The sequence below is a fragment of the Lagopus leucura genome, unplaced genomic scaffold, assembly GCF_019238085.1.
Source record: "Lagopus leucura isolate 7727_CA_CO unplaced genomic scaffold, USGS_WTPT01 Super-Scaffold_100022, whole genome shotgun sequence".
Classification (NCBI taxonomy): Eukaryota; Metazoa; Chordata; class Aves; order Galliformes; family Phasianidae; genus Lagopus; species Lagopus leucura.
Genome location: NW_024962275.1, coordinates 7,694,856 through 7,706,098, shown reverse-complemented (window position 1 = coordinate 7,706,098; position 11,243 = coordinate 7,694,856). Strand labels below are relative to the sequence as shown.

Below are 11,243 nucleotides of genomic sequence, written 5' to 3'. Positions count from 1 at the left end.
TACCCTGGACATGCACCAACTCAACAAATATGAAAAAAAGGTAGAAATTTATTTAAAAGTAATTGTGCTTTTATTTAAAAAAGAAATTTACAATCAGACACTGTCCTGCTGTGTTCCCAAAAGCATTGTTCTCTTAAAAATGACAAAAACTTAGCTTATTATTATCATTATTATTATTACTTTGTCATTATATTAATAATATTAATTTTTTTGCTTAAGTTTAAAAATGTACTGCTTTCCCTCTTCCCCTCCCCCTCCCTTCTTCTTTGTGGTACTTGATATATATATAAAAAAAGGCTTTCCAGCGACCGAAGGATTTCAATTATATCTAATAATAATAATAATGATAATTAATCATACACATTTCTGTGTGTAAAAAATATGGCTGGTTCTAAAACAAACTACCAACATACAAAGCTGTTCTCCCTCCCCTACCCTGGGCCACCCAAGAGATAGTCAGATCATGGAAGAACTTCATCCCAGAGGCTGAGAAAAGAAAAATGAAGAAAACAGCATACAACCCTTGAGATCGTTGTCTTTGGCGTGAAGGACATCAGTGGTGGGCAGAGCTGAAGCTGCTCTGCTGGACTTGCTGGGACACGTAAGGCTCGTTGTTTGGGCTGTTGTGCCAAGGGTTGTGATGCTTTGGTACGACTACCAGCTCCTCACCCCGTCACCCCGGTGATGCCAGATCCCCCCACGCCCCCCGCTCTCTGTCCCTCCCCACGTCGCCCTGCCTGTAGCCCTTTCACCACCCCAAGGCTTTATGCTCGCTTTCGTCTTCCTTCCAGATTTCGAAAGCTGGAGGGTCTCAGCTTCATCTCTGCAAACTGGATGGAGTATTCGTGGCCCTTCCAGTGGAACCAGTTAACACCCTGCAGAGACAAAGATGAAGCGTGAGAAGTCACACATCCACTTCACTTCTTTCTCTGTTGAGAGCCTTTACGTTTGTTTTAGCTTTTAGAATCACAGGATCATGAAGGTTGGAAAAGACCTCTAAGATCACCAACCTCAACCCATCCCCACCATGCCCACTGACCACATCCCTCAGCACCTCATCTCCATGGTTCTGGAACAACTCCACGGATGGTGACTCCCCCACCTCCCTGGGCAGTCTGTGCCAATCTATTACCACTCTAACTTGGTAACAGACACACAGCAAATCAAAGGGGCGTTGGGAAGTACAGGTCTCTAGCCACAGGCATGCATAGCCTGGACAAACAAAGTCATAAGCTGTTTCCCAGAGCTGTCACTTTTTGCCTGGCCTTCATGGCAGGAACAGCATTTTGTTTCACACTTGAAAACTACAGTTGTTCCCTGCAGACTTTTGAGATATCCATGGAAAGTCATACAAAACCATCAGTACTTCTCCAGCTGACATGGCATTCTTGTTTTGTGAGCAGTTGTCCCTATCTTTTCCTATTATTCTTTCCTCTGGAGATTGGGCTTGGCTGTGTTTCTGGCTAGCTGAACCACCAGACAGATAACTGCAATTCCTCTCCTTCCAACACAAAGCCTTCAGACAACAAACTCACCTGACTGTGGTTGTTGTCACCATATCTGCCCATCAGATTGACTCGGTGACAATTCTTGTACCAGAAAGCACCCTTGTATGACAAAGCACAGTTGGTGATAGCAGAATCATTGTCCTTGTCAAAAGTGGAGAAGGATCTTCCATTATGGTAGGTCATGGAGTCACCTGGATGGAAAGGACAAGAGAAAAAGCAAAGTCAGTGACTTGTGTGGCTTAGATTACGTGGGAGTGATCATCCTGCACAAAATGTTTGGGCTGTACCACGCATCTGGCTGTGTATCTAAGCTTCTTCAACATTGATTTGTTTTACTTCAGAAGAAAGCACACAATTTTTGTATCAGAAGGCAACTCAAACCACTTTGTTCAGCAAAACTACAAATCATGTCATAGCAGAACTCTGCTGCATATTCCACTGAAGAGATGAGACCATGCCATCTTATTACTGGCTGCGTAAATGACAGCAGAGTATTGACCAAATGAGATATGAGGCTGCTTAGTATACTTGTTTATATTCTGTCACAAGCACGCCATAAACAGTGGCACCTAAATAACTAGAGGATTTAGAACAGAAACATAAAAACCGCTGATACGTTCATATTTTCAAACGCCTGACATCCAGAGAGAGGGACCCACTGTGATGCTCATTTCAACGTGCACAGGCTGGAAGCTTGACTCAGCTGAGAGGAAATTGCAGAACAGAAGAAATACATATTTCAGCTCACCTGCTGTTCCACTGTAGCCATCCACCCTCAGCCTGTACCGGGTCTTGGCATCTCCGACGCTGAACCTGTCGTACACAGCGTAGGCTGTCTCCCCTCTGTCTTTCAAATCCACACGCAGCTCGTACTGCCCCTGAGAGCTGATTTTATGGAGGTTCTCCAGACCTGTGGAAATACGAGAATGATCCATTTGTCCTATAAAGGGTGTCAAACTGGCTTGGACAGATACCCCAGGACGATAACACCGGTTAGGAAGATAAGCTATTTAAAGCCGTGGGACAATATCAGCACAAAATGAAGAAGAAACAGTTTTAGAGACTATCTCAGCCCTTCAAATCACAGCAGCATGGAGCACCTTGAGAAAAGTAACTAAAGCCAATGCTGCATGACAGTCACTGTCTTCCACCTATGAGCAAATAAAATGTAGTCCAGCCTCTGCACATTTGCTTTTTACCCCACTTCACTTCATTAATTGTTGTGTTTTTCTCATTAAGGATATCCTAGGAGTACAGCAAGAAGAGCACCTGCAGCTGCTTCTCAGGTTCTTACAGAGCACCAGTGAGCATCAGTTTGGTACATCTGGTCATCCAAGAGGTTTGACATTTATGAAGGGGACTGGGTTGGACCTGGCAATCTCAGCCTCCCCTGCAGCTTGCTCCTCCTTTGCCTGGACTGTGTTCCCCTTTAAATGCTTGAGCAGAGGCTTCAGAATGGCACCTTGTCTTTTGGGCTTTCTTTGCTTGTTTGGGCTTTCTAGAATAAGATAAATTCTTGCCACTTACCTATCCAGAATTCATCCTTAGGATCTCCAAATCCGGCCACATAATTCTTCCAGTTCTTGTAGAAATCTTCCTTTCCATTTTGGCGCCTCAGGAACACCTACAGCCACAGCATGCAAGAAGAGTTACACTCAAACTGCCTTAGACAGAAGGAGTGCTAGCTGTGCAGCTTTTGGTAATGCAGAGCTCGGCATTGCTGCTCCCCTGCCCCTATCACTCAGGCAGCAGTCTCACTGCAGTTACTGAATCATAGATTTGGTGAACACTCCTTATTTTTTTAAGTAAGACTTCTCTATTTCATTCTTCTAGTTTCTCTTCTCTGCATCTTTAAACTTGCCTTCACATCTAAATTGAGTCAGTCTCCCCTCGTTTCACCTTATTATCTGTTTTTAAGGTATCTAAGATGGTCATTTCAGCTTCTCCTCTGTCTACTGATACTCCAGTAACACAGCTCTATGAGCAGTGATGAAGGAGAGCAGGGATGGGACCTACCCTTGTTCTTGGCAATGCAGATACATATCAGGGTGCCATGGGCTCCCCTTTTTACTCACAATCCATCCGCCTCCATCTTCAGCCATGTCACAGAAGACTTGCAGAGGCTGTGTTCTGTCTCCATTCAGATAAATAGTGTAGAGCCCAGAGGTGACCTCTCCATTCAGGAGAGCTTGGGAGCAGTCTTTAGGATAAGGATAAAGAAGACCAGCTACACAAAAAAAGAAAATAGAAAACAGTCCTTGAGAGATCAGCAATTATAATCAACTTGTTGAACTCAAATGACTCGTGGTGATCAACAGCACAGTCATGTGCTAAGCCCGGAAACTGCCTCGTAATTGCTATCATACACACCAAAAATTACAATAAATATAAGATGACGTGCATTTTTCTTTTGGGTAAGGTTTTGCACATCTGTCTACACTTTCGGGAGCACCATAAATGCCATATAACTACTCCCTGTTATGAGGGGAGTACATCTGCCACCTCAGCATTTAAATGGGCAACACCTGTCAGTTAGCCAAATGTCTCTTGAACACACACAGATGAATTCTCCTATTTCTGGTGTCACCCTGCTTTACATAGGGACTGACTGGGAGCAGAATGGGAGCTGTGTGACTTCCACGAGTCCTTGGGCTGAAGTTGGTACAAGGGCAGATGGAGCAGTGGAGATGGTTGAAAGTGCTGCTGGGTTTGAGAAAAGGGAGACGATAGGCAAGGTTTTACAGTTAATACTAAGCAATATTGTATTTTTCTTGTCATCAAAAGATGTGTCAATGAGACCAGTGACTGCCAAATATGTCAACTGAGAAGTATCCTTCAAAGAACCCAATCTACTCTGGAATTCAACTTACCACAGGGCTGTCCTATTAGAGCTGGAATGGACATACCAGTGTGACAGTACACAAACTGACCTCAGAAACAGGAGGAAAAAAACTTGTCCAGAAATTCAGCTCCAAAGACTCCTGAACAGATGTGTGTGGATGTGGTTTGCTTCATTTCAATGTAAAAAGCTGATTTGTTCTATCAACTTGCTATGCACCGAGATAAAGATAACTCAAGGGGTCAGCGTGGATTTTGAGATGTGACATCCTATTCAGGATTTTACATGGGAAAAGCAGGATGTTTCATCAGAAAGACAAGACAACAGAGAGAATGTGGCTGGATATAAAGGAACAAAAGTCATCCTTCCAGTCTGGGGGAAGCAGATGATACTACAGCTTCAGGAGAATGGGACTTTTGCACTTTCATCTGCTTACACACTCTAAGGTTCTTACTTGTGGTGAAAACGGTCTGGATTGTTTTGCTCCTCATAGATCTGCTCAGTGCCTGGAGTTTCACTGTGTATTGAGTGGATGGGCTCAGCTCTGTCAGGGTGTAGGAGGTCGTCTCAGGCTCTAGGACGAGTTCCTATGGGGATGATAAACAACACAAGGAAACCGCAGTGTGAAAATCGTACTAAGTGGAACTGTAACATAGTTCAGTGTCTTTTTGTGGTGATTATGGTTGTGTCTTTAACCATTTATATTATTTCATGCAAAACTTGTATTCCTCAAAGGTTTTTTTCCTGCTCACTTTCTTCAGGAAAGTTGTGTGGAGGTGAATGTTTCATGCCATAGTCTGTAAGCTGTGTGGTTTAAAAGCAGGTCAGCACAAAAGTTTACATGATTTGAACATACACACTGCATAGATGACTCTGTGCAGCTCACAAAACAATGGAGCAAGATCATCTTTAAGGACAAATCTGGAAATTTCATTCTCCAGACCTCAAAAAGCTTTTTTTTTTTGTGTGTGTAACTTTAACCACTGATTTTCAGCATGATCAGGCAATATGCTTCCCTAAAAATCAGAACCCCTTCTGGTGCATCTTTACTGTGCAGTTTTGAGGTACAGCCCTTCAGGTTTGGATACAAGTGCCCTACCTTGACTTTGCCATCAATGGACTCGTAGATCAGGAGGTAACCAGTGACAGGAGCACGTGGAGGCCTCCATGTTATCACAGCTGTTTCTGCCTGAACCTCGGTAGCACTTAAATCTTTTGGAGCATCGAGTCCTGAAGGAGTGAGCAGAGAAATTACAATCACACACTGATAGAGTTTAGCACAGAGGTTACAGGGAGGATATGAATACAGGCTAGGAAGGATTGCTTTCCCTCTGCAGAAACTGAAAATTAAAGAAGAAAAAAAAAAAAAAAAAGTCATCCTAATTTTTTATGATTAAAAACATGGTGTGAGTGCTTTCAAAATTCAAGTTTCTAGCAAAAAGCACACAAGCTGGTGTGGTGACAGTAGAGGAAAGTAAGCCTTGTGTAAGACCAAGGAGATGGCAGCCCGGCTCCTCTCCCAGCAAGGTGGGACACAGCACCTGTAGTGAACTGGGTGGAGAGGGTCTCGCTCTTCTGTGCATCCTTCACTGCATGGACCCGCAGGGTGTACTCCGTCGCAGGTCGAAGGCCGTTCAGGTCATACTCCACTGTGTTTCCTGATACCATCTGTGTGACTTCTGGCTCTAAGAAGCAAAGAGAAGAGAGGCAGTGGTTCAGGCATGCCTTGGTATGCTCATCTGTGTGCTCCTCTAGGTGATCCTGGGCTAACGGCAGAGCCTTCTAAGAGTGTTAGCACTCTCTAGTGTTCTTACGAGCTATAGCACCTCTTCAAGAAGCTCATGAATTCAGAAGTATCTTTGTTCATGCCTGAATTAGGAAAGCATTAACTAGATTGGTGGGTTTTAACATGCTTTCAGCAAGGCGTCTCCAGCAAGTGGCAGCCACCCGTTCCCTTTTGAGCCTGTCCTGGAATCACAGCTCCCCAACCCATCCCGAACTCTTCTTACCATCCTCAGAAGAGTAGGAGACAACATAATTATCCACAGCTGCAATTGCAGGCTGCCAGGTCGCCAGAGCCTCTGAGTCTGTAATGTTCATCACTACCAGTCCTGATGGGCTGTCCAGAGCTGGAAGAAACGATAACATGATGAAGGAATTTGGCAATTACTATCAGCTCTGTGCAACTCTCTGTTGTAACCATAGAATGTAAAATGTGCAAACATTACTGCTCAATGCAGCAGTTTTTATGGTTCCCTTTGGAATAGTGGAGCTCTGCAGAAAAAACGTCAGTGCCTATAAAGAGACATCAAATGCCTCCACTGGAGATGGGAGGTCAACGCGTGGAAAGATTAAACACTGGGAACAGACATAACTAACTGCATTCTCAGATCAGTCCTGATAACATCAATCTTAACAGCTCTGTCAAGCTGACATATTTCTCTCAACACCCTCAAGTCTGGACTGCTTCTTGGAGCGAACTCAGGAGACAGAGCTTGGGAAAAATAACTAATGTGACGGCAATTGATAGCCACTGTGACCTTCCAACAGCTCGCCCTGCACTTATAAAAATAAACCAATGCAACAGCCAGCTAACCATCCAAACACCATGCCTTACTTCCTTGTGGGACTCTGCTTTGCACCTCCTTTTATGCTCTCCCTGTACTGGGAGAGATGCCTGCCCCCAGTATGGCTGGAACAGTCTATAAATTGCACTTTATTATCCAATCTACATCATCTTGTCCTTGCCACAGTTCTCTGAACACTTGTCAGAGTCCAAAAATAATGAACAAATGAGACTTCATGGTGGCAAAAAAATTTCCGATGGGGATATTTAAAAGTATATTGTAGGAAAAAAATCAAGAGAGAACAAGAGAGAGGATGCTTTTATGCTTAGGACACAGTTGCGAATGTGGGAGATGTGAAGAACACAACACAAAGTGGGCTGAACTGCCCAGTGAGCTGGTTCCTTGCTCCCACATCAGTAGAATGATATTAATTAAACTTCCTTTTGTTTCTGTGTATTAGGACTGTAAACATACAGAAAGTCTTTGCCTCACTGCAAGTCAGCTCTGCTCTTAGCAGAGTGGGAGCCTGATCAAACCTGCAAGCTCTGCTCTTACTTGAAGTACAAAGACACAAAGGAAAGAGGGGACAAGATCAAAGTCCTTCATTCCTGAGTCTGTTCTGTGATGCAGACAACGTGTATAAGAACCTGCTATTTATGTATTACCAGTTTTCAGAATTCCAGAGATGGGTTCGCTTTCTTCGAAGCCTTTCACAGAGATGATATTAACATTGTAGTCTACGCCTGGGATTAACTTCACCAGCTTTGTCCTTGTCTTGCTTCCATCGACTGTAACAACATTGGGAGTGCCTAGGACAAATGTAAATGTCAATGGATTAATGGCAGTTCTCCATAAATGCTTGAAAGAAGAGTGTTTCAGGTTAAACACATTGTAACCAGTGTGAATTCACATGTGCAGGAGTTGAATTTTTCCCCAGTTTGTTGCAACCACTAATAGGAAAACAAACTGTGGCCACAACACCTGACTCTAAGATAATTCTTTTCATTTCTTTCCTACTGGTATGCCAACAGTAAGGTAAAAAATCAGTATTTCTGATATCATAACTTTATAAAAGAGATGAAAACAGCACTACCTGTATACAAATTCTTACACCTGCAAGAATAGGACTTTCTAGTTTGAAAGTACTTGGCTTCTTGCAGAGGATGGACAAAGATAAACCAAGTCTGACGATGTTTTCCTTCACTCATCTCATTTTAAACAAAGATATACTGTATATTATTGTAAGTTGTGAAGGTTTATGACAGAAACTTCTTTCAAATCCTGGGTTTATTCCAGCAGAACACATGGGCAAATGCTTGATCATGATTGTAGGCCATTCCTTTTCTTTTGTGAGATCACTATACATGTACATTTGCATTGCCTAGAGACCTAGATCTTTACTTGTCTTACTTAAAAGCACTTATTTATGATCCTGGCATTTGCAGTGTTTGCTCAATAGTTGTTCCCTTCCAGAGGTGTCCCTCAGTTATGCTAAAAATGTGCTGAAGTATAAGAAATTGTTTAAGCAGAACGCTAAAACAGGGATATAATACTGAAACAACAACGGGGATTACTAAGAAATATCACTGCCTTTGAGAAGTCTGATAACCACGGCTTACAGTTGTTGTTCTGAGGGCCATCTCTCAGATACACTTTTCACTCTCCCCCTTTGCCATCTCCCTCCACGTCCCCACACTCACCTCCTGTGACGGGGACATAGGAGACCCTGTAGCTCTCCACGCGGCTGCGGGGGGGGGTCCAGCTGACTGTAGCAGAGTTTTCTGTGATGTCTGAGAAAGCGATTCCCTTGGGAGATCCCACAACTGTCGGTGGAGAAGAGAGGACAAACACACCACAGAGAGAGAAAAGGTCAATAATTTCTCTGCCAGTCCTTGGTGCAGTGACTTGTGTTACTCCTGAGTGCCAGGAGCTGATGCTATCAGTACTCTACAAGGCAATGTGGACGCGGGCAGTACCACTTAATGGTTTTATCACACATCGAGAGCAATAATCTACTCGGTCTTGATTTTCCATTTTCAGCAATATTACAGTACTTTCTAACTTAAAAATACCACAGATGTGTCCACAAGATAACAGAGATTTCAGTGTATGGAGCAACACTTACAGGAGTACTATTTTATTAGCATTGTACTTATCAGTTTTTCTAACATAGTTTCACTTGGATGATTTTTAGTCTTTCTGTTGAGCTTTGTAGCCCTATTTGTGATGCACAGCAACCCTTAGCAGTGCAGAGATGCCTCTCCTTGAGCATAAACCTTCTACTGTAGGATGCCTAAAAGAGACCCAGGCTCATTTCGCCCTGTAGGAACCATCCTCTCAAGCACTGCCTGCCTGTAACTTCTGTTGGCTTAACCCTACAATATTAAGTTTTCTTCTTGCAAACACTACTAGAGACCTGATTTTTTTCCAGCTACATAGGAAAGGCACTTGTGGTATCACTGCAGCTTTCTGCCATACAGCCCAACCTAACCCTGTCCAAACCTGAACACGACATTTGCCTGTATAAAATAAGACTGGTAAGCTGGGACACACTCATTGGTACAACCTCGCAGTTTAGCCTTGCAAACAAAGTCTAATGAGTGTTACCAAAATGACCCAATCTGAAGATGCAAACCAACGTGTAGCACAGTCTGAAACTTTCTGCTTTAGAGCTTAAGTAAGCTACTGCAAAACGTGAATGTAAGGGCTTCTGAAAGGACATGGTGAAGGGATCTGCCACTTCTAAGTTTACACTCAGCATCTCACTTCCAATTTGCTTTTTTGACTGTAACCAAAACAACGCTGAAATGTGAAAAGAAACAAACAGCCCACACATACTTAGTCATTAGCACAAAGGCGACAGATCCCAAACATAAACCACATAAAGAGTGGTGGAAACAAGCTGTGGGCAAGGGGAAAGTGGCAAAAGAAGGAAAAAAAAGTGACTGTGCTTGAAACAGATTGGAAAGAACGTGTCTGCGGGAAAGGAGTCAAAGAGGGCTGTTTGTTCCATGTGTCCCCAAAGCCCCAGCAGCAATGCACTAAATCATCCGAAAGTCAAGGAAGGAAAAACAACCGAGCCCTCAAGAGAAATGTAAATCATTTCTCACAAGGCATTTTGGGCTTGGGGGGCCTGACCACATGGAACAGCGAGAGAAAGAAAGAGTAAGAGAAGGAAGACAGCAAGGTAGGGTTAGCAAAGCTACATGACACCTAAACTGGCTACTCAATCTAAATTGTGATGGATAAGTCCATGGAACAATGGTATCAGGTAAAGTGCAGCATAGCAAATAACTGTAAGAAAAGCCTTAACTACATAAGACTTTCATACCCCCATTACCCCAACTGCAACTGCTTTCCTAGGAGCAAACATGGCAAACAAAGCATGTGGGACCCTCCTGGCAAGCACCAGTCCTTGAATGAGTACCAGAGAGGTAATGGAGTGGTTCCTTTGAGCACAGGGAAATGAAGTAGCAGCAAGTAATACCATCTTGAGCCACCTGAAAGCCAGAATTAAGCAGGCATTAAAAAAAAAAAAAAAAAAAAAAAAAAAAGTGCTTCTGTTTTTTATCACAAAAAAACTCAGTGCAGCTGTTGGACAGACACAGATCATTAGCATCATCCTCCAGCACCACTTCTCATTAGCTCTACCTAAGACTGAGGATTGCCTGAGGTCTGTGATACTTGCAGAGCTCTGATTATTGTTTTCTTGTGTTTTGTTTGTTTTTTTTTTTGCTAAATATGCTCTTTCCTCACTATCAGACTACATGAATATGTTCACTGGCTTTCTTCTACTAAGAATCAGGAAGCGTTAGACTATATTTGTTACATATGAAGAGCATTTTTGGATCCTCTCAGATGAAAAATCCCATCAGAATGTGGCAAAACACCATTTAAAGAAGAGGAAATTAGCAGCATGAGTCCCACACTTCCTACCAAGGATATTAACTGGCACACAGCCACCAGTCCCCTGCTGAGAGCTGAATTGCATCTCCACAGATATTATACAGAAGAATCTCCAAGAGACACTTCCTCTGAGAGCACCAGTGTGCAAACTCGTTCATGCCAACTTGATCAGGCACTGCAGCTCTGTGCAGTGCTGCCTCGCCCTGCAGTGATCTTATGGTTAATGTCCTCTATCACAGTAGAGTTGGTGAAAGTAAGGACGGAAACCACAGAGGAGGACAGTGCACCCAATGGTGAACACGCAAGGTCTTTCCTCCCTCTCCTTCCTTCCAGTGGGTGGTGGCTTTGCATGCAGAGATACGAGGTCAGACCTCCAGAGAAGGTTGCTTAGCGATGCTTAAAGCAGATGTCTTCAACTGCACT

The 11,243-nt window shown here is 43.4% G+C and overlaps 1 protein-coding gene across 4 annotated transcripts in view; it reads right to left on the bottom strand.

The window, feature by feature from the left end:
- Nucleotides 1-224: 224 nt before the first annotated feature.
- TNC (tenascin C) overlaps nucleotides 225-11,243 on the bottom strand; it is a 65,701-nt gene continuing 54,682 nt past the window's right edge. For all 4 annotated transcript variants that reach the window (XM_042878870.1, XM_042878866.1, XM_042878867.1 and 1 more), the window contains 11 exons: nucleotides 8,615-8,737; nucleotides 7,580-7,723; nucleotides 6,357-6,476; nucleotides 5,889-6,032; nucleotides 5,447-5,577; nucleotides 4,802-4,934; nucleotides 3,584-3,735; nucleotides 3,036-3,132; nucleotides 2,257-2,418; nucleotides 1,536-1,699; nucleotides 225-875 (listed from right to left, as the gene is read on the bottom strand). In XM_042878870.1, the coding sequence (XP_042734804.1) occupies nucleotides 765-875; nucleotides 1,536-1,699; nucleotides 2,257-2,418; nucleotides 3,036-3,132; nucleotides 3,584-3,735; nucleotides 4,802-4,934; nucleotides 5,447-5,577; nucleotides 5,889-6,032; nucleotides 6,357-6,476; nucleotides 7,580-7,723; nucleotides 8,615-8,737 (1,481 nt within the window). In that variant the 3' untranslated portion in view covers nucleotides 225-764. The remainder of the gene's footprint in view (nucleotides 876-1,535; nucleotides 1,700-2,256; nucleotides 2,419-3,035; nucleotides 3,133-3,583; nucleotides 3,736-4,801; nucleotides 4,935-5,446; nucleotides 5,578-5,888; nucleotides 6,033-6,356; nucleotides 6,477-7,579; nucleotides 7,724-8,614; nucleotides 8,738-11,243) is intronic.